The sequence below is a fragment of the Bombus impatiens genome, unplaced genomic scaffold (genome assembly GCF_000188095.3).
Source record: "Bombus impatiens unplaced genomic scaffold, BIMP_2.2 scf_0321, whole genome shotgun sequence".
Classification (NCBI taxonomy): Eukaryota; Metazoa; Arthropoda; class Insecta; order Hymenoptera; family Apidae; genus Bombus; species Bombus impatiens.
Window position 1 is genome coordinate 148,632 of NT_176740.1, and position 22,046 is coordinate 170,677.

The 22,046-nt window shown below is 37.0% G+C and overlaps 7 protein-coding genes across 11 annotated transcripts; 5 read left to right on the forward strand and 2 right to left on the reverse strand.

Annotated features, from left to right (window-relative positions):
- The first annotated feature begins 86 nt into the window (after window positions 1-86).
- LOC105680752 (acyl carrier protein, mitochondrial) lies at window positions 87-1,792 on the forward strand. Of its 2 annotated transcripts, XM_012385610.3 has the most exons (4): window positions 87-369; window positions 823-930; window positions 978-1,094; window positions 1,466-1,792. In XM_012385610.3, exons 1-4 carry the CDS (start codon window positions 211-213, stop codon window positions 1,643-1,645), a joined length of 564 nt encoding a protein of 187 aa, XP_012241033.1. In that variant the 5' UTR covers window positions 87-210; the 3' UTR covers window positions 1,646-1,792. The 2 variants fall into 2 exon arrangements, with proteins under 2 accessions (XP_012241033.1, XP_012241032.1); XM_012385609.3 differs by lacking the exon at window positions 823-930.
- A 145-nt stretch (window positions 1,793-1,937) lies between these two features.
- LOC100750150 (MOB kinase activator-like 4) lies at window positions 1,938-4,610 on the forward strand. Its single transcript, XM_024367633.2, has 5 exons — window positions 1,938-2,097; window positions 2,547-2,920; window positions 3,014-3,148; window positions 3,236-3,376; window positions 4,130-4,610. The coding sequence occupies exons 1-4, from the start codon at window positions 2,038-2,040 to the stop codon at window positions 3,330-3,332; spliced, it is 666 nt and encodes a 221-aa protein (XP_024223401.1). The 5' UTR covers window positions 1,938-2,037; the 3' UTR covers window positions 3,333-3,376; window positions 4,130-4,610.
- A 185-nt stretch (window positions 4,611-4,795) lies between these two features.
- On the reverse strand, window positions 4,796-22,010 carry LOC100740050 (ribonuclease P protein subunit p25-like protein). Of its 2 annotated transcripts, none has more exons than XM_003489442.3 (5): window positions 21,820-22,010; window positions 6,824-6,934; window positions 6,564-6,742; window positions 6,375-6,491; window positions 4,796-6,307 (listed from the first exon to the last, which is right to left on the reverse strand). In XM_003489442.3, exons 2-5 carry the CDS (start codon window positions 6,932-6,934, stop codon window positions 6,079-6,081), a joined length of 636 nt encoding a protein of 211 aa, XP_003489490.1. In that variant the 5' UTR covers window positions 21,820-22,010; the 3' UTR covers window positions 4,796-6,078. The 2 variants fall into 2 exon arrangements, with proteins under 2 accessions (XP_003489490.1, XP_033176544.1); XM_033320653.1 differs by lacking the exon at window positions 21,820-22,010 and adding an exon at window positions 21,542-21,658.
- LOC100749914 (aromatic-L-amino-acid decarboxylase) lies at window positions 10,017-14,627 on the forward strand. 2 transcript variants are annotated; one of them, XM_003489439.3, is made up of 14 exons: window positions 10,017-10,217; window positions 10,913-11,138; window positions 11,285-11,398; window positions 11,646-11,697; window positions 11,783-11,853; window positions 11,966-12,208; window positions 12,420-12,545; window positions 12,622-12,860; window positions 12,960-13,134; window positions 13,235-13,400; window positions 13,492-13,544; window positions 13,634-13,839; window positions 13,900-13,986; window positions 14,160-14,627. In XM_003489439.3, the coding sequence occupies exons 2-14, from the start codon at window positions 10,938-10,940 to the stop codon at window positions 14,296-14,298; spliced, it is 1,872 nt and encodes a 623-aa protein (XP_003489487.1). In that variant the 5' UTR covers window positions 10,017-10,217; window positions 10,913-10,937; the 3' UTR covers window positions 14,299-14,627. The 2 variants fall into 2 exon arrangements, with proteins under 2 accessions (XP_003489487.1, XP_033176543.1); XM_033320652.1 differs by having other exon boundaries at window positions 13,915-13,986.
- LOC112212853 lies at window positions 16,448-16,977 on the forward strand. Its single transcript, XM_024367635.2, has 2 exons — window positions 16,448-16,652; window positions 16,713-16,977. Exons 1-2 carry the CDS (start codon window positions 16,475-16,477, stop codon window positions 16,952-16,954), a joined length of 420 nt encoding a protein of 139 aa, XP_024223403.1. The 5' UTR covers window positions 16,448-16,474; the 3' UTR covers window positions 16,955-16,977.
- On the forward strand, window positions 16,812-20,355 carry LOC100750035 (tyrosine decarboxylase-like). Of its 2 annotated transcripts, none has more exons than XM_012385577.3 (4): window positions 16,812-16,946; window positions 17,280-17,492; window positions 17,792-19,248; window positions 19,347-20,355. In XM_012385577.3, the coding sequence occupies exons 2-4, from the start codon at window positions 17,292-17,294 to the stop codon at window positions 19,351-19,353; spliced, it is 1,665 nt and encodes a 554-aa protein (XP_012241000.1). In that variant the 5' UTR covers window positions 16,812-16,946; window positions 17,280-17,291; the 3' UTR covers window positions 19,354-20,355. The 2 variants fall into 2 exon arrangements, with proteins under 2 accessions (XP_012241000.1, XP_012240999.1); XM_012385576.3 differs by lacking the exon at window positions 16,812-16,946 and adding an exon at window positions 17,048-17,115.
- LOC100740174 (peptidyl-prolyl cis-trans isomerase H) lies at window positions 20,671-21,543 on the reverse strand. Its single transcript, XM_003489443.4, has one exon. It carries the CDS (start codon window positions 21,296-21,298, stop codon window positions 20,744-20,746), a length of 555 nt encoding a protein of 184 aa, XP_003489491.1. The 5' UTR covers window positions 21,299-21,543; the 3' UTR covers window positions 20,671-20,743.
- Window positions 22,011-22,046: the final 36 nt, after the last annotated feature.

Here is a 22,046-nt window from a genome sequence, read left to right on the forward strand (position 1 = left end):
GTGTACATTTATAGAGATTTAACAGTATTTGACGAAATTTTAGAAAGATAATTTTTACTTTGCAGTAAATATATTGCAGGTAGATGTCGCCTACAATTTCTAATTCATGTAAAGTAATAACCAACCGTGGTAGTAAAAATTACGATACGGTAGAAGTTGGGGTACGGGAATAAGCTACGTCTTCTTGGGAGATTTTTCATTGCAGAGAAAATGGCGTCTCTCGCAAGAGTTCGTCTTTTAATGAGAAATACCGGTACATTTGGAAATTCGATTAGACAAACGTGCTTACGTAGTGCCATTACACAACTTCAATTAAATGAACGATTTTTTCACTGTAATAGACAAAATATCATTACGCATGTACCACAGGTAAACACTGCCTTTTTCCATGTTTTCATAAACTCTGGTAATTCCTACATTGTACTTCAATTTGAGCATTACATAATCAAAATATCTTGAATTTTAAGAAATCAGTGAATATAAATGTATTCAGAGTATAAGATTCGGAATATTTCATTCGTTTAGTATGTATGTTATGTTTTAACTAGATTGAATATCTGTAAAGTAATAGAGTCAGTAAAGTAAAGTTCGATCTTACGACACCAATATTTAAATTTTCTTTCATTAACGTTATCATGTTCGAGAAATATAGAGAGTTGTCATGTTATATACTCAAAATCAATACTTCTCCTATTCGTCTATAATGTCTATTAAAAGCTTTGTAATATATATATAATAGAATTATTATAATTGTGTTAGTTGTATATATGTTCTATTTATTTAATGACACGTGAATAATATATGATGATATTCTACATATAGGTAAACATACAATCTGTACGTCTGTACTGTGCAACACCTAAAATTAAGGAACTTGAAGATCGTGTTTTAAATGTGGTCAAAGCTTTTGATAAAATAACTGATAAAAAGGTTTATATACAATTATATATTTTTTTTTACATATTATTATTTTACAGGGCACACGAGTCAAGCAGGTGCGTCAGTACAGTCATGCTGCACCATTATCGCTTGATCTTATTCGCCAGCGTGTACTGTTAGTACTCAATCTCTATGATAAAGTCGATCCTCAGAAGGTATCTATTCACAAGATAATATAACATTAAAAAATACTTGCGAAAGTATTGTGCAAATGATAAAATTTACCAATTTCTGTTGAAAATTGAATTTTTATAAGTTTATTAATCATATTTTATATATATTGTAATATTTAATAGCATTATCATTCATTTTCTATATCTGTTGAAACACCTTGATATAGATAGCTTCTCAGAAAAAAGAAATTATTAATTAATACCTCGCTTGAATCGTAGTGTCTTTGTAATAAATCAATACATATATATATATATATATATATATATATATATACACACACACATATATGTGTAAATTCAATTATTTACCAATTTTTGAAGCGTATTATAATTAAAAAATTAACTTTGTGCAGTTATCTTTGGACTCTCATTTTATCGACGATCTTGGTTTGGACTCCTTAGATCACATAGAAATTATAATGGCCATGGAAGATGAATTTTGCTTCGAAATACCAGATATGGATGCAGAGAAACTTTTACGACCTAGGGATATAGTACGTTACGTTGCCGATAGGGAGGATATTTACGAATAAATATGCACATAATATAAGTCATCTCATTAGACAAGTTTTTTATTTTTAAAATCATTATATTAGAAAATAAAAGTTAGACTTTACTTATTCCGTATATAATATAAGTGTAATAAAAATAAAATGAATCACTAGATTGAATCTTAAATTATATTGCCTTGTATTTATTCTAATTTAATATCAAATAAAAAAGTATACGTCTATTGCATATTTTTATTTCATATGTAAACATCAAAGTATACATTATTTTTGAATGGAGAACCAAGTGCCACCTAGTTGTAATGGCAGTGATATGGTGTCGCTACCCTCTACTAGGCCGACATTACGACACTCAGATCTTTTTTTTATTTGATTCAATCGAACGTGCACGCTAATCGAGTGCAACAACTGGAAAAATGAAGATGGCGGACGGATGTGTATTCTTCAGAAGAAATAGACCCGGAACTACAGCAAAGGTTAATAAAAATGTTAACTTTCATGAGAATTTATTGTTCTCATGTCCTGTAGGCTATCGTTCAATGATGGTTCGATTATGTACAACGTATTTACAGAAATATCCAAATGCGTTTTTGACATATCTTTGGAAAATCAATGAACGCTCTATAAAGAAATTATTGTTTACAAACTAATAATTTATTATATTTCGTTTACATTGTTTTAAATTTTCAGTAACGTACTAATCGTGTCTAAATGCTAATACGCCCATAGTTACATATTTGTAGAAATACATTTTACTGATAAAGATATAGATTTTGATAGATAATATTTGGTACAATATTTACTACTTTTTAATAATTAAGTAATTATTATAATAGATTGTACACGTAATAAATGAGCCATGTAAGTGACACTGATTGTTCATTTCTTATTAAACATTCTTAATTTAGGAACCTTCTTTGTTTAGAATTTCTGTAGGTGGCCTGATGAACCCTTTGAAGAAATGGACAGCACGCTGGCCGTGCAACAATATATTCAACAGATGATTAGAAGAGATCCATCTAATGTCGATCTAATATTGAAAATGCCAGAAGCACAAGATGAAGCAGTATGGAAATATGAACATTTAAGACAGTTTTGTATGGAACTCAATGGTTTAACAGTAAGACTACAAGCAGAATGCCATCCAGAAGCTTGTACTCAAATGACAGCTACTGAACAGTGGATATTTCTGTGTGCTGCACATAAAACACCTAAAGAATGTCCAGCTATTGATTATACACGACATACACTCGATGGTGCAGCTTGTTTGCTTAACAGTAATAAGTATTTTCCTAGCAGGTATATAAAAATAGTATCGAAAGATTATTGTAGATAATTAGAATATATAAATATTTTTTATCTATCTCTCTATTTCTTTATGTTTTATTTCAGAGTAAGTATCAAAGAATCTTCAGTAGCAAAACTTGGATCTGTTAGCCGGAGAGTTTACAGAATCTTCTCTCATGCATATTACCATCATAGAACAATATTTGATGAATTTGAGAATGAGACTTTTTTATGCCGCAGGTAGAATGATTAATCATAAAAGCATAGATAGAAATATCAGTATTTTATTAATTCATTTATTTTGATTATTAATCTTTTTTGTTTTAGGTTTACAGCATTTGTGACAAAATATAATTTGATGTCAAAAGAAAGTTTAATAGTACCAATTATGGAAGAAGAAGGAACGACAGAAAGTGAAGCGTAGAACTTGAATGTTTATTTATATTGTCCAAAATTGATTTGTCAAATTTAAGGTGGTATTGTAGTCTAGAAATTTGAAAAAAATCGAAATTTTTTTTTCATATTTCCAAAGTTTAGACATTCAAGAATATGTCCTTAAAAGGATTTTTCAGAATTTCAACTATTTTATGAGTTACAGCCATTTTTGTGACGCAGCATCTGCTTCGGTCCGACCGGAACAAATGAACAGTAGACGGTAGACGGTGTCCGAGTAAACTTGTCTCAAAACTTTAAACGCGTTTTTCTCGAAATTACTTTTTTTGAGTTGGCGTGCACGATATCTCAATTTCTAATGAACCGATTTATTTTAAATGTGATCTGAATATTCCTTATATACTCCTCTATCGTCCGGACCACGCTCAGCTCAAAATCTTTAATATTACTATTTTTTAAACGTTCGGAATTGTCAAAAAAATGTGCGAAATAAGAAATTTTTTTTTAAATGGCCGTCATTTTGTGAAAAAATGTTGTATTGACTTTTCCAAGATTCAGACGATAACGACATCCATACTAATTAAGAATCTGTTCGCTTTTTTTGTTTCAAATGACTAGAAGGGTTGATATCATGCACGCCACGACACCCCATTTTTTTGGCAGCACCCACTTTGCCGGCTCATAAATTTTTAAATATTGAGTTTTTTGCAACTCTTGAGCATTTAGCAACAAATGCTAAAAAGGAGGATAGCAAAAATATTTTTTGTTTCGCTTGTACAGAGCTTCAAAAATCGCCCGAAATTCATGTCTCTAGACCAGAATACCCCCTTAATGAAATCATTGGTAATATTGATATATCGCTGAAATATCTCTTGTAGTTATAATTATTACAAGAGTATTGAAAATTTTTGCTAATCTGTCTAGAAATATATTATTAGAATTTCTTGTTATTAATTGAATTAAGATTCATTTTAATACAGTCTTTGCTAACAGGAATTTATTGTATAAAGTAACTTTTCTTGCTTAAAAATTATATTTATAGTATTTACTTATCATTGAATGTGTAAAGTGTGGAAGGTATAGTTGAAGTTATGATCCAGCCATTACTAAGTCTTTGTATAAAGATGAATTTATTTTAAACAAATGTATTATACCTTCTACACAATACATTAAGTTAAAATAATTCTGTACTAATGAATTTTACATGAGTTTACGTTGTTAATGTAACAAAATAGTTTTAAACATTTTTGAAAACATAATTTTACCAAATGGCATTTCATGAAATAATATAACAAGAAATTCAAGAAAATTTAAAGTAAAATTATTCAGTCTTTTACATAGCATATCTTTATATATTTTGTACTTTCTTTTTTGTATAAAAATATTTAATTTTATTGAAACTAATTATAAATTTAGATTTCTTTTTTGTAAGTAACCTTATTACGATGTGTTTGACTAATTCGAAATCTAACATTAAATATCGATATTTTTTTCTTACTTCATTGAGTCATCATAAAAAAATGGATATATTTACTGTAGCAAACGTTATCAATATAACGTAACTATAATCATCGTGCAGTAACCAAATGAAGCAAACACTTATATGCATTATTAGTAATGATAGTAAATGTGTAGTGTTCTTATTTATAACATATTTATCTTATGTGGGATTGAACTTAAAATGTTGACTTTCTTCTCCTGTTACCGGTATAACTCTTAATATCGTATAGTCCGTTTAAAAACGTTACATTTTTATTGTCTGTAAAGTATTAAACATAAGAAGGATGATACAGACCTGTTATATTATCAGGGCACACACGTTTTTAAAAATGAGACTAGAGAATACAAGTGAATATTATTTTTTAGTTTCTTTTATAATCATTTATCTATATTAATTGACATTAATTTTTTACCGATTAATAATTCTGCCAATGAGAAAGTTGAAAGTGTTCTCTAGTTTTCTCGGTAAGAAAAACAATATCAGTGCTGGGAGATTATCCATACTACTGCCGAATACTTAAGCTCCATAATAAGTAGTTTATAGTAGTAATTGACATAATATGAAAATGAAAAAAAGAATTAAGAATACTTTGGAATTTATTGGTTTATTAATGTATCAATCGCGATTAATTCAAACAATGTTTTTTGTAAGCTTATACGAATTTGATACTAAGAATATATTATTACAAAAAAGAAACAGAAATAATTGCAAAAATGTACTCTCTTCCAGTTTCACCAACGGTGAGAAACATAATCATCATGAAAGAATTTTTTAGTAATTTCATTTACTGTTGGTGAAATGTGATGTTTGCTAATCGTCTATTGCGAATAACTTTTTCTAAAACCAAAAGACAGAAGATCTTACAATTAAATTTCTGTAGAAGGCACTGTAATTTTCATAGTGTATGTTATAAGTCCGCAATGTGCATGCATGCTATTGTAACACTGTATATATAATTTGTAAATAAGAAATCTAATAACGATAAGATCAGTTAATAGAGATTGGAATATGAGAAATACACCGAAAGCGCGTGATTATTTCTGTAATAAACATGCATGTACTGACAAGGAATAAACTTTTTACTTAATAAGAATCATTGTATCGCTCTTTCATGCGCATAAAACAAATATGATAGAATTAAAATTCTTACAAATGTACAAATTTTCGAAGAAAATATGATTTTTTATTTAAAATTAAAAATTTTTGTCTCTGATTATATACGAGTTATTTCAGATAGAATTTTATATACAATACAATTTAATTTCTCTCGCTTGTATTATCGACCATCGTTTGCTCTTTTCCTACTCTTTTTTGGTGGTGCTTCTGTTTGCCCTTTCGTTTGCTCTTTCTTTGGCCTTTTTTGACCAGCCCTCAATCCCATAGCTGCGAATTCCCCAGCATCCACGCGGGTCACATTACTACCTGCTTCCTGTTTCTTACCTTTGCTCTCGTTTTTCATTTCTTGGCCATTTAAGAATTCTCCATTATCACCAGGCGCCTGGTAGCTGTACATTAACATCAGGAATATGATATAACAATATAGTTATAAAATTTTACAAAATAAATATTTACCCAGGCACTGATGTGTCTTTTACTTCTTTTGCAAGCAAAATAAATATTTCCGGGACGTGATAAATTTGTACATTTTCGGCGGATTCATTCTCCTTTCTCTTCTCCGACTCCTTCGACCTTTAATAATACATGTACCTCAATTAAGAAACAAACAGAGACTATCATTTCTTTCCGTGTTATATAACTTACTGTATAAAACGTATTTTAGTGATTTGATGAAGATCTTTTTCTTTCGTTTTGAAAATTTCCGCACAGGAAATAGCTTTCCCAACAGCTTTCCCTACCGCATTCCAAACAACGTTGTTATAATTTGAGAATTCTTTCAACGCGTAATCGAGAACATTTCTAATTTTCGAGCCACTTCTTACCTGAAAACATTCTCATTAAACAACATGCTATGAAAATGTTGACACTGTTAATCTTTTATGAACTTTTATTTCGACATTTACTTGCATTAGAAGAAATTTTTCTGGTAAATCTGGTATAGGAATTCCCGAATCTGTTGGCTCAGGCTCCATATCTTGCATCCATTTCTTCTTATTCAATTTTGGTCGGACCATCTGCAAGAAAATCAATCAGTTACTGAATGAATATTTATTGAGATTTTTACGATCTACTAAGATTTCGAAAAAATATTTCTGCTGATTTTCGTAATCTTAAAGAGAATTATTACGAGGGTAGAATCATGAAAGAGCGGAGGAGACCACGTCTCTCTGCCAGTAGGTCATGAGTCCGCAGGCATCGGTTCTTCGGCGTGCCATTCTTGGAACCATTCATGGAACTTGGAATGACCGAGTACAGTCTTGCACATAAACCTTTCTCGGTTTCATCCTATCTTATCTTCTCTTCTCTCATACAGGAATATTTAAATATCTACAATTCCTTCAAGTTGCTAATCTTGAACTTGGCTTACATCAGATTCGATTATATTTTATATAATAAATAAAAATCAACTTATTTCCATTAGAGGTGTAATCAGTTAAATGTACATTTATTTTTATTCTTATTAAGATAAAATCAATCAGTGTACAGTAAATTTCACTTTCTTCAGTTACTTGTAATTCGACGCCAGTCTAAACGATATGTCGCGTTTCAAGTGGAAAATGACCATCATTGGTCAGACACGGCGCTCCGAAACCATACCGATACCTTCACTCTGTTAAAAACAATTTAATCCTTTCAAGATACACTTTTTTGACGAATGAACGCGACAGCATAATAGCGTAGAATATAATACACTCGAGTTTGAAAAAGTACAAGCTGATTATAATTTTTTAAGTGACATATTGAATTACGTTTTGTCGCTTAGCGATATAATAATTTATATTCCTATAGATCTCAGTGGTATCAGAAAACTTATAACTTGTCTCAGTTGTCTTAAAAGTTAATTTCCATTTCTACAATATAAGAAATAAACAAAGACCTATATAGAAGAAATCTTGCATTAACGAATATCACATTCGCTCCTATTCAATCCACTGTCATTCGAAAATGAAATTTCATAGATTCAACGATCGAGACAATTTGACGATCATCGTTTAATATCGATTCTCCTTAGCACGAAACTGAGACATCCTTCGAAAGATGAACAAAGAATCTACCTACGAAATAAATTTCCTACCCTAGAACGTCGATATTTAATTATAACAACCCTTAACCATTCAAAAATCGAGACTTTATATATTCGACGACCAACGTACGATTCGACGATCATCAATTAATATCAATCTTCCCCAGAATGAAACTGGGACGTTTCTCGAAAGTTGGCGTTCAGTGTAATTTCTGGAATTCCGAGGCGAACTTGGAAAAAGCATCGGCGGTCTGAGGGATCCCCTATGGAAACTCCATCAATATTTTCCAATCAGCATTCGATTGCACGGTACATCCCTACCCCTCTGGCTTGTTCGTAGTCGGGGGCAAATACGGAGGGTGTAAGGGGGTCGCAGTGTAGGCGTATATGGTGGTGGTATGCGGCATAGTCGGCATAGCGCCGCGACTCCCCGACGCCATATTGCATTATTAAGCACCCCTATCAGTTTCTCACCCCTGCATTCCAGCATTATGAACGTTTTTATCCCTAAAGGGCGTCGTTTTGCCTATGTGAAACGAAACGGCTGCTTCCACTGGTGGATACTAATTCGATTCTCACGTTATTTCATCAAGATCCTTGATCCTTGAAAAACCTCTGATCGTTTCTTCGCGCGTCAACTTCTTCATCTATGGAAATTATACCGGTACGCGTATCCGGAAGAATTTGTTGGACAGATACCGACACTTCTTCCGATCGATTACGATTAAAGATTTAGGCACGGAGCGCTTTCGATGTACGTCTAGTTCAGTGTTCGCTACGTCACAAATCATTATTTGTCCTATATCGGATACAGAAACTGTTACGTTAGGCTCGTGCACGTCGATGGCGGCAGATAGATAGTCGACAACATCGCGTTTGCGTCGTTGAATTACGATTTCTATGTTAGTGTGAGACTTTGTATAGAAGGAAAGTAACTTGTTAAAAGGAACTAATGGTAAACAGAATTTCCAGCGTTTGATCGTTCAATCTATAACGAGGAAATGTGTTTCATCGATGTCGGTGAACTAGTTAGAGACATTGTTTCTTAGCCATCGAGTGTTTCTCGCTATTCGACCCGATATGTTTTGTTCGAGCAACGAAGGAAACTAATTTCGACGTGACGGAAGATCTGACGAGATTCTTCATGTATCAGAGGATTCTCTAAACGAGAGAACGAAAGGTCAAGGAGTTCCGGACCACTTTTGGTGCAGCTGCATCGCTACGACTTTTAAAGGGAGAGGGGACGAGATATTCTGCGTCTGACACCTTTTTAACCATACCTACGCGCTCTTTTCCCACCGTAATAAACCATCGGGCGCTCAGAAGCCTTGCTTCCAATTTATTCGAGTGGCCAACTCTTCTATGGAGAAGACGCTCAACGATTTCATCGCCAATGAACGGCGCAAGCCGTTTTCAGAAGTTTTCCTCCAATACCCCGGAGGAGAACTACGCTCCCTCGAACGATTGTATGAACATTTCCGAGTCAATCGACCTGCAGAATGAAGTTTCCCCGCGCGAAGACCTTCCTATTCCCTATTTCATCGTATGACCTATTACGAAATCAAACAACCATCCAACGATGCCTTCTTAAACAAGTTCGTTAGAACTCGTTGTTTCGTTAAGAAACCGTGCTCTTCTCATTGATAATACACGTAACGATAAACTATGTAATCAGTGAATGTCACAGATACGACTGTAAATTGTAAAGTCTACCATTACATCACTTTCTGGAATCGTCTATGGAACATCGTCAAGTTCATTATCGTTCAAGGACACCTCTTAGAAGCTTGCCAGATTGCTAGAAGATTGCAGCTAATCAGAAGCACGTGTCACCCTTCGTAAAATTCCGTCCAATCTAACGATCTATATGATCAAAATTATATTCACCGGTAGAGAAGTAAAGAACGAATTTTCAAAGAATACACGATTTTGACTAGGCGCGGCCGTTAAAGTTTCGTAAGAAAGAGCAGGCATGAGGTTACTGATTGAACGAAGGGCAGTCGGTACCCTTACGTGTCTATTTCGATCTTCCCTTTAACGGAAATTGCGTTCCTAGCCATACATAGATCCACCCATTTCTCCCGCTCGTCCTTTCGAGGATACGCTAAGAAGATCGCACGGAAGGACGCGTTTGCGCAGGAATTGAAGAATCCTCGCTCCCTGGATCCTCGATATATCCGCGGTGGTAGGCGAAAGTGCGGATTGTTCGGTCGTGGCTCATTCAACGTACACCGGTTGGACCTTACGATCTTCGTCGTCGTCGCTAGCAACAGGTAGGACGGTCTTCCGCGTGGGGACTACGAATTTTCGTTCAAGTCCTTCCGATCGTGACAAAAAGTGAAATTACAAAATATATCCAAACATCTTTCCGCATCGTATAACGAGATACTGCGGTAATTTTTTTTACGTTTTTAAGGAAGCAAGAGTGTCTGTGTCGAGGGTTGATCCTTCGAGCGAATACAATTCTGCATTCATCAATGTTCTCACCAATTAGTTGTCTTTATTCGACGTGTTGTTCCAGTGAAACTAAGAAAGTTTCTGTAATATCTTTATCGTATCGTTTATCCCTTTGTCGACGACCGACGTATATATACGTTCAGTGCGAAGCATCAACGTAGCCGGCAAATCCATATATTATACGTTCGACGAGAACGAATGATAAAGACGAAAGACAAAAGTTTGCGCTTTTGACGAGCAAAATATTAAAATTTTCCTTTCGCAAATTGATAGGAAGATTGTAATTTTGAAGTTACTGAAAGTAAGAGTGTCTATGTAATTCCGCGTTTACCAATTTCTTTAATTTCATTGACGAATTAATCGTGTCGCATTTAGTGGCAGATACAGAGTGGAAAAGGGTTCATCCTTATCGAGCTTGTGACAGATATTACTATCGAATTAACTAGAAAGTAGAACAACAAGTAAATTCGTGATAACTGTGACGATAAACGAAATCACGTTCTATCCAAAGGTTTTCAAGGACCAAACAGATCATCATGGACATTCAGGAGTTTCGCATGCGTGGCAAGGAGATGGTGGAGTACATTTGCGAATTTATGAGTAATATTCACAATCGGAGAGTAACACCGGACGTTGGCCCCGGATATTTGAGACCCCTCCTACCATCGGAAGCACCGCGGGAACCTGAACCTTGGGAGGACATCATGAGGGACGTCGAATCGAAGATCATGCCCGGAGTAAGTGAAAAGTAGAATCACTTTTCATTCTCTGTGACTTTGATAATGTTTACAAGTGATGAAAGAATTTTAAGATTTTGACAATGAAAAGAAAAACAACGTGTAAATAAAAAGAGATGGATAAAAGGAGCAAAAAATATTTATAGATAACTCACTGGCAACATCCACGGTTTCACGCGTACTTTCCAGCTGGAAATTCTTTTCCATCGATTCTTGGCGATATGTTGTCGGATGCAATAGGTTGCATTGGGTTTTCATGGGTGAGTTCAATATTTTTTTTTCTTCCTTTCGAGAAAATTACTTAACATCCGCGTTGCGTATGTAACGTCTCTATAAATATATGTTACGAATATAACATTTCCGAGGATGCTGAAGTCGCATCGATACACGAAATTCAATTTTCTCGCGAAGATCAGGGTACGAAGAACATGGATTAGAAAGATTTGACGGATCGCTCAAGTCTGTTTGTTCGTTCATTTCTGTATTTCGACGTTTTATTTGTTCTAGGCGGCCAGTCCAGCCTGCACGGAGCTCGAGACGATAGTCTGTGACTGGTTCGGTAATTCAATATTATTCCATTAAATATCAATCGAATTTATATGAAGTATTACAGAACGAATATCATCGGGTATACTAAATTACAGGCAAAGCTATTGGTCTACCGACGGACTTTCTTTATTTTAGCCCTGGTAGCAAAGGAGGTGGTGTGATACAAGTAAATACTTTGATATTTTACGAGAATTAAACACTTTCTGCTGGATTAATTAAATAACCTAATCGTTATATATAAATCGTAGGCTATGAGATAACAGTTAAACGAATTTTAGGGCTCAGCTTCGGAGTGTGTTTTAGTGTGTATGCTGGCAGCAAGAGCACAAGCTATCGGTAGATTAAAAGAGTTACCTGCTCACGCACATTTGGACGAAACTGCTCTTTTAGGAAAATTAATGGCTTACTGTAGTCGCGAAAGTCACAGCTGTGTCGAAAAGGACGCGATGATCTGCTTCGTAAAATTAAGGATTTTGGAGCCCGACGACAAGAGCGTTCTTCGTGGTGAAACTTTGCGTCAGGTAGAATTTTTCTTTCCGATTATATTTATATTTAACACGTTCGCTACCACAGAGAATTGGTGATCGAATTGTATTAGAAAATTCTCGTAATCTTCGCTTGTATGATACGTATCGTTGTATGTTTTAGCAAGTTATATACGCGAAAGTGATATAGCAAACGTGTTGATTTTGATTAAAAGTTCCTTCTTCGTCATCGTGCAATTTTCTTCAGGCAATCGAAGCTGATACAGCCGAAGGATACATCCCCTTTTTCGTTTCAACTACTTTAGGCACAACTGCTTGTTGCTCCTTCGATAATCTCAGAGAAATCGGTCCAGTTTGTAAAAAATATCCAGGCGTAAGAACATTTGCGATTTTCAAGCTACGTTATCGCGTATATTCAGCCCCAAAATTTGTATTATGGCTGTCGATAGGTATGGTTACACGTGGATGCGGCTTACGCAGGCAACTCGTTCATTTGTCCGGAACTAAAGTACCTGATGGCTGGTATCGAATACGCAGATTCTTTCAACACCAACACGAACAAATTCCTATTAACGAACTTCGATTGTTCCTGTCTCTGGGTTCGTGACAGATTCAAGCTGACAGGCGCGCTCGTCGTCGATCCTCTTTACCTGCAGCATACTCACGCGGATACAGCCATCGATTATAGGTACTATCGATTTCATCGACGTTGTTTATTTCATTAAAAAAAAAACAAGCATCGTTTGTTCATTCAACATCCGTTATTTTTAATTTTTTGTTTGCCCAGACACTGGAGCATACCACTGAGCCGACGATTTCGTTCCTTGAAGCTGTGGTTCGTGATGAGAAGCTACGGGATATCCGGTTTGCAGGCCTACATTCGAAATCACGTTCAATTGGCGAAAAGATTCGAGGCGTTGGTGAGGAAGGATTCGAGATTCGAGCTCTGTAACGAAGTTGTGGTGAGCGACTCGCGAAGACAATACGAAGACAGCAGTGAATCAAGGCTTGGAGTCAAGGTTTATCGCGTTACCAAGTTTTATTGTATTAAATGGTTTTCAGTTGGGCCTGGTTTGTTTCCGAGCAAAAGGCACCGACAAGCTAAATCAGAAGCTTCTCAGTGCTATCAATGATTCTGGAAAGCTGCATATGGTGCCAGCCAGAGTGAATCAACGCTTCACGATTCGTTTCGCACTTGCTGCGCCGAATGCCACCGCTTCTGACGTTGGTTAGCAATATCTTGCTTGATAATACCATTCTTACACGTTTCTTTTACTCAATTTTTACTCTATTACTCAATTCTTATTTTTATATCGTAGACATAGCGTGGAGCATAATCACGGATTATCTAGCTGAGTTGTTAGAGTCCAAGGTGAGCGAAATCTCTCCAATTGGAATTTCGTTTCGCTCTTTGAATGTTCTTGCGTATTACGTGTATCTTTATTTTATCTTCAATTGCAGGATGTCATGGACGAGTTGACACAGAGGAAAATGCTCGAGGAGAAGAAGAGAGCCACTTTGGAGCAAAGAAGGTCCTTCTTCGTCCGCATGGTGTCTGATCCTGCGATTCAGCCTGGTTTTACGAAGACGCCAAACAGGACAGGGGGAAAACTCGATACTCAAGCAACCATCGGTGGTATCGGTTCGAATCCTACGAACAGCGCAACGTAAGACTTTGCTGTATCCTTAAAATGGATTACAGAGATTTAACAAAATCACTGATTTAGTATGTCTGACGGTAGACGTTCGTGGATATCGTGGCCACTAGCGTATCTGATGAAGGACGCCGCCGATACTAGCGAACTATCTCTTAGGCACGTTGGAAAATATTCTGCAAATTTCTATTTTATCTTCTCTTCCTCTCTTTAAAACGATATTTCACATTTTTCTTCTTTCCTATAACGAGATCGAAACTTTGCATTTACATCGAATATTCGAAATCGTCCTTACATCGTGTTTTCTTATTAATCGAAGGAAATAATTTTAGATTTCGTCATCTGGATACCATGGTACGGCTGAAAGCAAGCGGTACCGGAAGTCGTCGCGGAAGCAGCAACGGATGCAGTCCGGATCCATCGCCATCCGCTTCGCCGTCCCGTGGAAGATCGCCAAATGGCAGAGCGTAAAACCTTGCCCGATCCTTCATCGTTTTTTTTTTCTCTAAAGTTTCGAAAGTTTCTCCAGATACATTGACAGGAATGAAACTTATATAACGAAGCAACAACGATTCTCGCAATCGAATCACGTACGGATACTGCCGACGGAATCGTCGATTAAAAAGAAACGGTGCAAGATTCTCAAACAAGAAAATTCCCTTAAAATTGCTCAGCAACAGTCGACGAATGAAAATATGGTCGAAATTGATCGACGACCCTGTTTGATCGTGGCATCGTTTTTCGTCGCCTGTTTAGTTAGCCCTTCGGGACTGTGTGCAGTAGTTGCAAAGTTTCGCGTTCACGGCTCGACCGAAGGAAGCGGCTCGATAGATATAAGTACATCATCTTTACTTGCTTATCGATCTGTTTATATAAGTGTGCTCTCTTTGGATCGCGACAGAATCGTGTACCACGTGAAACACGCTACGTATGTAACATATTATTCTATCCAATATACATTACCTATATGATATATAAAGCGTGCTCTATATAGTAAAATGGATTTCTTCAAGTACAGAAACCATGGTATTTCCAATTATTCACCACATCATCTGCAATCGTAATTGTTTTCTGTCGTTATAGAGATGTCTGTGAATTGGCCCGGGCATGGAGTTAGAAAGGGGGAGGGTGGGCAGTGGAATAAAAAAACATGAAACGGAAACTCGTATCGCGGGAATATCGAAAAAAGGTCATAAAAAGCTATTCGTTACACGATCGAAAAGGTTGGGGTCACGAGGGTGAACGATGTACCTGGACCGTTTGCTCGGATATCGTTCTCTCTCTTTTTCTCTCTTCTAAGTATCCAGTGACATTTATATTCAATTTCGTTTCGATTCCATTTTCGTAGAACTTATTTGCGAAAACGGCATCTTGTTATGAAAACGAAAACGTGGCGCGTGGCTCAGTCATCACCCGCCGAAAGATGCTACGTCAAGCGAAAACGCGTAATCGTAAATTGGTTCACTGGAGAAGGGGAAACTGTCGATAATGTCGATCATTGGCAGAATATTGGTAATTGAACGAGCGACAAATACTATCCCTTACGTAGGCTGTTGCATATTAACAGAGATCAAAGGATAGTCTCCAATGTCGAAAAATAAACGAGCGTAACTTATTGTAAGAAAAACCCATCACGAGAATACTTCTACCTTTTTTTTTTCTTCTTTAGTAAAAGATGCAACACCTACAAATTCTAACTAGCTAAATAATTCGATAATAAATAGAAGAAAATATGAAAACAACGGTTCAACGATAGATCGAATATACTTCTCTCCCTCCTTATGAAAATTACATTTAATTGTTTTAAACTATGAATTCAATTTACTTCGATCTCCCCGGGAAAGTAGCTTTCTAATTGTTTGGGGTATAGCGGTTTTTTGATCGGCAACTTGCCCGAAGCTAACGCGAGTCAAATGGACAATGGCCGGCGGAAAAAAGGGGATCAGCGGTGGAATTAATTAATTCGAACTGAATGGCAATCGTATCGACACCCTCGATCGAGAATCCAATTCGAAAACGTCGGTCGCGAGCAGACCATGCGTGAAGGTAGTGGCGAGAGAGAAAATGGTGTTCGCCATGTGTCTGCTTGTATGTGTTACAAAGATTGAGCGGTGACCTGTCACCGCTTCTACGGGGTGTTGTAAATGTAGGTGAAGAGTAAACGTCTATTTATAAACGGGGGAGGAGGGGGCGAGTTTACTCCCCGTGCATCATCGACAACACGCTGGCTTATTCAAGCAGCGACCCCCTCGATACATCACCATTGATGTCGACCACCCTTCTTACGAATTTTCGTTCAGATTTTTGGCATCGATCCGCGACCACTATCCGCGCGGGTGGCAATCGATTTTCTAATCGTCGAATTAACTCTCTTCGAACGATCGGTACGAAACATGCCAGAAATTTCAATTATTGTTGTTTCCTTTTCTGAGAAAATAATTAAAAACAGTAACGGAGGTATCCTCAGATGAAATAATTTTTAGTGAAATCTTTTAGGTATAAATTGCAAAAAAGCAATTAAAATTTAGTAAAAAAAAAAGAAGAAAAATGTTCGAGCGAGAAAATTGACAATTCTTTAAAAATCGTATCACTTTTTTTTTTTATAAAGAAGGTATAAGTGTACCGGTGTACACATTTGAGGGAAAGAATGAATTATCACGTCACACGTGGGAGGGAAAAAGCGCTGCTAAATTGGTTGAGTGGAAGTATGACGAATTTTATAGGTTGGAGAGAAATTTCGAAGGGGTGTGATCCCTTTTTTCGAGCAGGTATTTACGTAAGAAGCGTTACAGTAGGCGCCAGTGTCGTAATCCAGAATGAAGCAGGTAAGTTAATATTTTTCACGATAGGCGAAGCTCCGCCTTAATTTTATCTGCGTGAGGCAGGGATGTACGAAGAGGAGGCGCGCATAAAACTGACCGGCGCTATGCCAGGTGCCACCAGTCTCGGTTCCAACACGGGACAAACCTGTTACGCGTTTCTTTCCAAGTGGGATCATGTTCTGAAACAACTCAAACGACCATTTTCAAATTCCTTCTCCAAGAGAAACGTATTGAAACGTTCGAGTGATATATCTTCGAAGTGGATCGGATTTTCTATCCGCCAATCAAAAAGAAAAAGTGAGTGAAAAACGCTTGGATATTTCGAAAAGTCGAAATCGTAGAGTAGCTTGAGAAATAAAACGCAGCAACCGACTCTTTCGGAATCTTTTGGAAAAAGAAAAGTAAAAGCAACAAAGAGAAGTAACGTAAAGAAAAGAGAACACGTAAAGAAGATATTTCATCCCAGGTATTTCTTTGCTTGCGAATGACGTTTATTTCGTCTGTAATCCCGATAAATGGCGGTGAAAAATGTCACGATCACGTACACACGCTTTAGCCGAGAACGTGCTTAATCAAACATGAGTTTCATTGGCACGCACTAGCCCGTCTCTCCTTCGAATTACATTCCAGCCGGCAATTATCATGAACATCGATGAGTTTCAAGTACGTGGCAAGGAGATGATCGAGTATATTTGCGAGTATCTCCGCACCTTGGAGGGAAAGAGGGTGACGGCGAACGTGGATCCAGGGTATCTAAGGCCCCTACTTCCCAAAGAAGCTCCAGCGAAAGGGGAATCATGGGATGCCATAATGAGGGACGTCGACAGCAAAATAATGCCCGGGGTGAGTGTCAACTATGGGCTCGATTATCGATCCCCCTTCGTTGATTCCGACCTCTTTCGATGTTAATAATATTCACGAATACTAAAAAAATAGGAAAAACCTGGTCGATCATAAAGCAACACTTTTCATTATCGTTAGATCATCCTATTTCCAATATTTCTTTGCTAATTTAATGTTCGTGTGTTGCGGAGTTTTTAAACTCATACCTCGACATTGAAAAATTCGTATAAAAATTTTTTTTACAAATCTTTACGTCCAATACAAACGTCGATTACTGAGAAAACACGGATGGTTTACAGATCACACACTGGCAGCATCCACGTTTTCACGCGTACTTTCCAGCGGGTAACTCGTTCCCTTCGATCCTCGGGGACATGCTGTCGGACGCAATCGGGTGCATAGGTTTCTCTTGGGCGGCGAGCCCGGCCTGCACGGAACTGGAAACGATCGTACTCGACTGGTACGCAAAAGCGATAGACCTACCAGCGGAGTTCCTAGCTGAACACAAAAGCTCGAAAGGTGGTGGAGTGATACAAGGGTCAGCCTCCGAGTGTATTCTGGTCACCATGCTTGCGGCACGTACCCAAGCGATTCGAACCTTGAAGGAGCAAGACCCGAACACCGAGGACTCGGCCTTTCTACCACGGTTGGTCGCCTATTGTTCCACAGAAGCTCATTCCTGCGTCGAAAAGGCAGCGATGATCAGTTTGGTGAAGCTTCGAGTTCTTGAACCAGATGAAAAAGGTTCCTTGCGAGGTAAGCGACTGGAATCTGCGATCCGCGAAGACGTGGCAAACGGTTTGGTTCCGTTTTATGTCTCCACCACACTTGGCACTACCGGATCCTGTGCGTTCGATAATTTAGTCGAAATCGGACCAGTGTGCAAACTGTATCCTAACATGTGGCTCCACGTGGACGGTGCTTACGCTGGGAACGCGTTCATTTGCCCGGAAATGAGGCCGTTGATGACGGGTATCGAGCACGCAGACTCGTTCAACACGAATCCCAACAAGTGGTTGCTCGTTAATTTCGACTGTTCCTGCCTTTGGGTACGGGATCGAGTGAAGCTCACGTCGGCGCTCGTCGTCGATCCATTGTACCTTCAGCACGCTAGATCCGGAGAATCTATCGATTATCGTCACTGGGGAATTCCTTTGAGCAGACGATTCAGAGCGTTGAAATTGTGGTTCGTGATGAGATCGTATGGAATTACAGGATTGCAGAAGTACATAAGGAACCATATCAGGCTGGCGAGACGGTTCGAGACTCTGATGAGAAGGGACAAAAGATTCGAGATCACTAACGATGTGAGAGTTGGTCTGGTCTGCTTCAGACTGAAGGAGAGCGATGAGATCAATCAGGAATTGTTGGCGAATATTAATGCATCCGGCAGACTTCATATGATCCCAGCCAGAGTCATGGGAAAGTATATCTTGAGATTCTGCGTGATCAAGGAAAATGCTACTGACGATGATATCGATTATGCCGTGGACGTGATCGAAGAACACGCGACGGAGGTGATGCTCGCTCATTACGAAGGAACAGAAGACGAATTTAGGGCGAAGGGACCAAAGAGTCCCGCTGCATTGGACAAAAAGCTGGTACGAAAGTTCAGCTTCACCAGGAGCGTGACGAGGGACGTTTACAAAAGATCCATTTCGAAATCGAGTCTCCACGACGGTGCTACGCCCATCATGGTCGTCGATGATAACTCGCAGGTCGATACCATTGAGGAAGACGTGTTCTGCAACAGCAGGTAGACCACACCTCAGCTCACGGTGCCTAAGAGGAGGGACCAACTGCTATCGTTGCCGTGAGCTGCTGACGATGATGATCGGTGTAATGTTTTTTCAGGTCGTGACGATCCCGATGATGATATCCAGATGATTCGTGAATTATGTGATAGGAATGCCTCTCGAAACCGGCCGGTCTTGTTTGGAATATCACAACTCCGTTCATCATATCGTTGTTTTTTAGGGAACGAGCAAATCTTGCGACCGAGATAAGTTTCCTTCGAATTACGATAAACTGGAAATTTCGTCCGATAGAAACGATTCTGAAGGTATTTATCGAGAGTGATCGATGAAGAAAGTCTGAAGGGTGTTGTCGATCTAGTGCATTGCACACTGGTCATCGTTTGAGACATTGATACATTCTATTTATTGAAGTTTACTGGAAACCATTTTTCGAGATGTTGGTAAATCGTTTGGGAATTTGCCTTTCTACGCACGATTTTATGCAACGTAAGTGCAACTGGAATTTATTTTCATATTTATTCCGCAACCAACCAAAGCAAGAGATTATGTGCTGACGAGAATAATTGTTCGAATAAACTGTACTAGTTTTGCAATTGAGAAACGATATAATAAACGTGCCCGATAAAATAGAAGAGAAATAATTGTTCGTAGTATAAGCAATTTATCGATTCGTGTAACAATTCAGAGCATATTAAAAAGGAAAAAAATGAATATGTAGCTAGGCAGAAATAAGACTCACTGTTAAGTACATCGATTGTCTCTTAGGCTATTAATAGATATAATATTAAATTATTCCATGAACGAATTATGTACGAATAAAGGATAGTTCTCGATTAGATTACTGTAAATTAGATACGAAATGAAGACCTAAATATTTACGGTTGGAATTTTGTCAGTCGACGCTGATCATAGTGTTAGATAATACACACATTACACGTGTTTACTTTGGGTGTTTTACTTCTGAGAAGACCGATTCGAGTTGTAAGTCGCATTGATATTTCAAACGTGTTTGGATTTTTATCCAATCCAATACAATGTAGATTATATTAATGACTATTTATTTCGTATGTAAGTTTAACGGAATAAAATTGAAATTCGTAAAACGATAACTTTTTTTTATTTTTATCGTATCAAGAATTTTTAATCACGGCTTTAGTTCCTCGAAGTTATCAATCCGTCGATCAAGATGCAACTTATTAACTTTTAAGTACAATTAAGCAGGTCTTGATAGGCAATCTCTATTAGTAAGAAATCATAAGATACCTGAAGGCAACGTAAGATGCAGACAGCTCCGAAGTAAATCATTACAATCATAATTACCAATTTAGGCTATAATTATAACTTATTGAAATATATTTACTAAAAAAACTATTTAAATATTAGAATGGGAAAAGGTATATGATTGTAAAATAGTACCCTTATTCTGAAGAAATATGTCAAACTTTTTTATAGCATATCTTACATTTAAAAGTATAAAATATAATTAGTTAGCTATTACATTTGTCCGCATTGAGATATCGTCACAGGAATTTTTGGTTTGTTGTTTGGCCCTGTGGGAACATTCTCTACTTTCCTCATAACTAGAAGTCCATCGATAACTCTTCCAAAAACAACGTGTTTACCATCCAAGAAATTACATTTGGCGCAAGTGATGAAAAATTGACAGCCGTTAGTGTCTTTGCCACTGTTGGCCATGGATAACAATCCAGGTGAGTCATGTTTTAATGTAAAATTTTCATCAGGAAATGTTCCACCACCATAGATGCTTATGACTCCAGTACCATCGCCGTTCACAAAATCACCGCCTTGGATCATGAAGTCTTTAATGACTCTATGAAATATGGCACCTTTAAAACCTAAAGATACACCGTCTTTTCTGTACTCTCCGGTGCAGAATTGTCGAAAATTCTCCGATGTTTTTGGACAAACATCTTCGAAAAGCTCAAAAATCATTCGTCCGATTTCTGTAGTGCCTACAGATACGTCGAAAAATACCACTGGGTTATTCGGATTTCGTAGTTGAGCTTGAATTTGATTCCAAGTTGGCATATTTGTATATTTTGATTAAAAACTTTAAAAACTTTTCTTGCTATATTCTACTATACTATTATGCTTCAATTAAAATAATGTTGCAGCAACATAACCTCTTCACCTTATGAACACGTTTCTTGCTTTAATGTTTGAGATTGAAAAATCTGGTAAAGTGTTTTTTTCCACTTCAATCTAATAAGGCTTAACTAAATTTGTTTTTATGTAATTACAGTACGCTTTTATTTTTATGAATTCTTTTACCTTACGTTTGAAGCACAAGACACAAACACCTTAGAAATGCTTCGTCGAGCTGATCACAAACGCGGGAGAAATATATTAATGCTAAATATAGGTTAGAATTTAATGCTAAACAAAATTTAAACTAATATTAGAGAGTATAACGATATATGTCAAAATTAATTATATTTATAGATACGTAATAAAAAAATCCTTCTATAAAGAATACTATCATACTTTGTAACAAATAAAAACACGTGTATGTGTGTATTTTCTTATTTTTAAAAGATATTAGTACTTACTTTTTTGTCGGCTGCTTTTCTACGGATTTAGTAAAGACTTATTGAAATCACTTAACACGTTACAAAATGATACAAAATGTAATTATGAATTATAACTGTTTCCGTCACAAAATAATACACACTTGTATTTTGGCCCAACAACAACACGTGGTGAGTTTGGTTACTAACTTCATACTGGCAAAACGCGCGGTAATACAAATGCGAAGGGTGAAGGATAAATTTACACG

Excerpts from the sequence above, each read along its gene's own strand:
- LOC105680752 (XM_012385610.3), top strand. The coding sequence starts at position 211 with ATGGCGTCTCTCGCAAGAGTTCGTCTTTTAATGAGAAATACCGGTACA. Across the intron at positions 370-822 it reads TCATTACGCATGTACCACAG|GTAAACATACAATCTGTACG; the intron begins GTAAACACTGCC and ends TTCTACATATAG. Across the intron at positions 1,095-1,465 it reads ATAAAGTCGATCCTCAGAAG|TTATCTTTGGACTCTCATTT; the intron begins GTATCTATTCAC and ends AACTTTGTGCAG.
- LOC100750150 (XM_024367633.2), top strand. The coding sequence starts at position 2,038 with ATGAAGATGGCGGACGGATGTGTATTCTTCAGAAGAAATAGACCCGGA. Across the intron at positions 2,921-3,013 it reads AATAAGTATTTTCCTAGCAG|AGTAAGTATCAAAGAATCTT; the intron begins GTATATAAAAAT and ends GTTTTATTTCAG. Across the intron at positions 3,149-3,235 it reads GAGACTTTTTTATGCCGCAG|GTTTACAGCATTTGTGACAA; the intron begins GTAGAATGATTA and ends TTTTTGTTTTAG.
- LOC100740050 (XM_003489442.3), bottom strand. The coding sequence starts at position 6,934 with ATGGTCCGACCAAAATTGAATAAGAAGAAATGGATGCAAGATATGGAG. Across the intron at positions 6,743-6,823 it reads AAAAATTTCTTCTAATGCAA|GTAAGAAGTGGCTCGAAAAT; the intron begins GTAAATGTCGAA and ends GAATGTTTTCAG. Across the intron at positions 6,308-6,374 it reads AAAGACACATCAGTGCCTGG|CTACCAGGCGCCTGGTGATA; the intron begins GTAAATATTTAT and ends GTTAATGTACAG.
- LOC100749914 (XM_003489439.3), top strand. The coding sequence starts at position 10,938 with ATGGACATTCAGGAGTTTCGCATGCGTGGCAAGGAGATGGTGGAGTAC. Across the intron at positions 11,139-11,284 it reads AATCGAAGATCATGCCCGGA|ATAACTCACTGGCAACATCC; the intron begins GTAAGTGAAAAG and ends AAATATTTATAG. Across the intron at positions 11,854-11,965 it reads AAGGAGGTGGTGTGATACAA|GGCTCAGCTTCGGAGTGTGT; the intron begins GTAAATACTTTG and ends AACGAATTTTAG.
- LOC112212853 (XM_024367635.2), top strand. The coding sequence starts at position 16,475 with ATGAATTATCACGTCACACGTGGGAGGGAAAAAGCGCTGCTAAATTGG. Across the intron at positions 16,653-16,712 it reads CGTAATCCAGAATGAAGCAG|GGATGTACGAAGAGGAGGCG; the intron begins GTAAGTTAATAT and ends TGCGTGAGGCAG.
- LOC100750035 (XM_012385577.3), top strand. The coding sequence starts at position 17,292 with ATGAACATCGATGAGTTTCAAGTACGTGGCAAGGAGATGATCGAGTAT. Across the intron at positions 17,493-17,791 it reads ACAGCAAAATAATGCCCGGG|ATCACACACTGGCAGCATCC; the intron begins GTGAGTGTCAAC and ends GATGGTTTACAG.
- LOC100740174 (XM_003489443.4), bottom strand. The coding sequence starts at position 21,298 with ATGCCAACTTGGAATCAAATTCAAGCTCAACTACGAAATCCGAATAAC.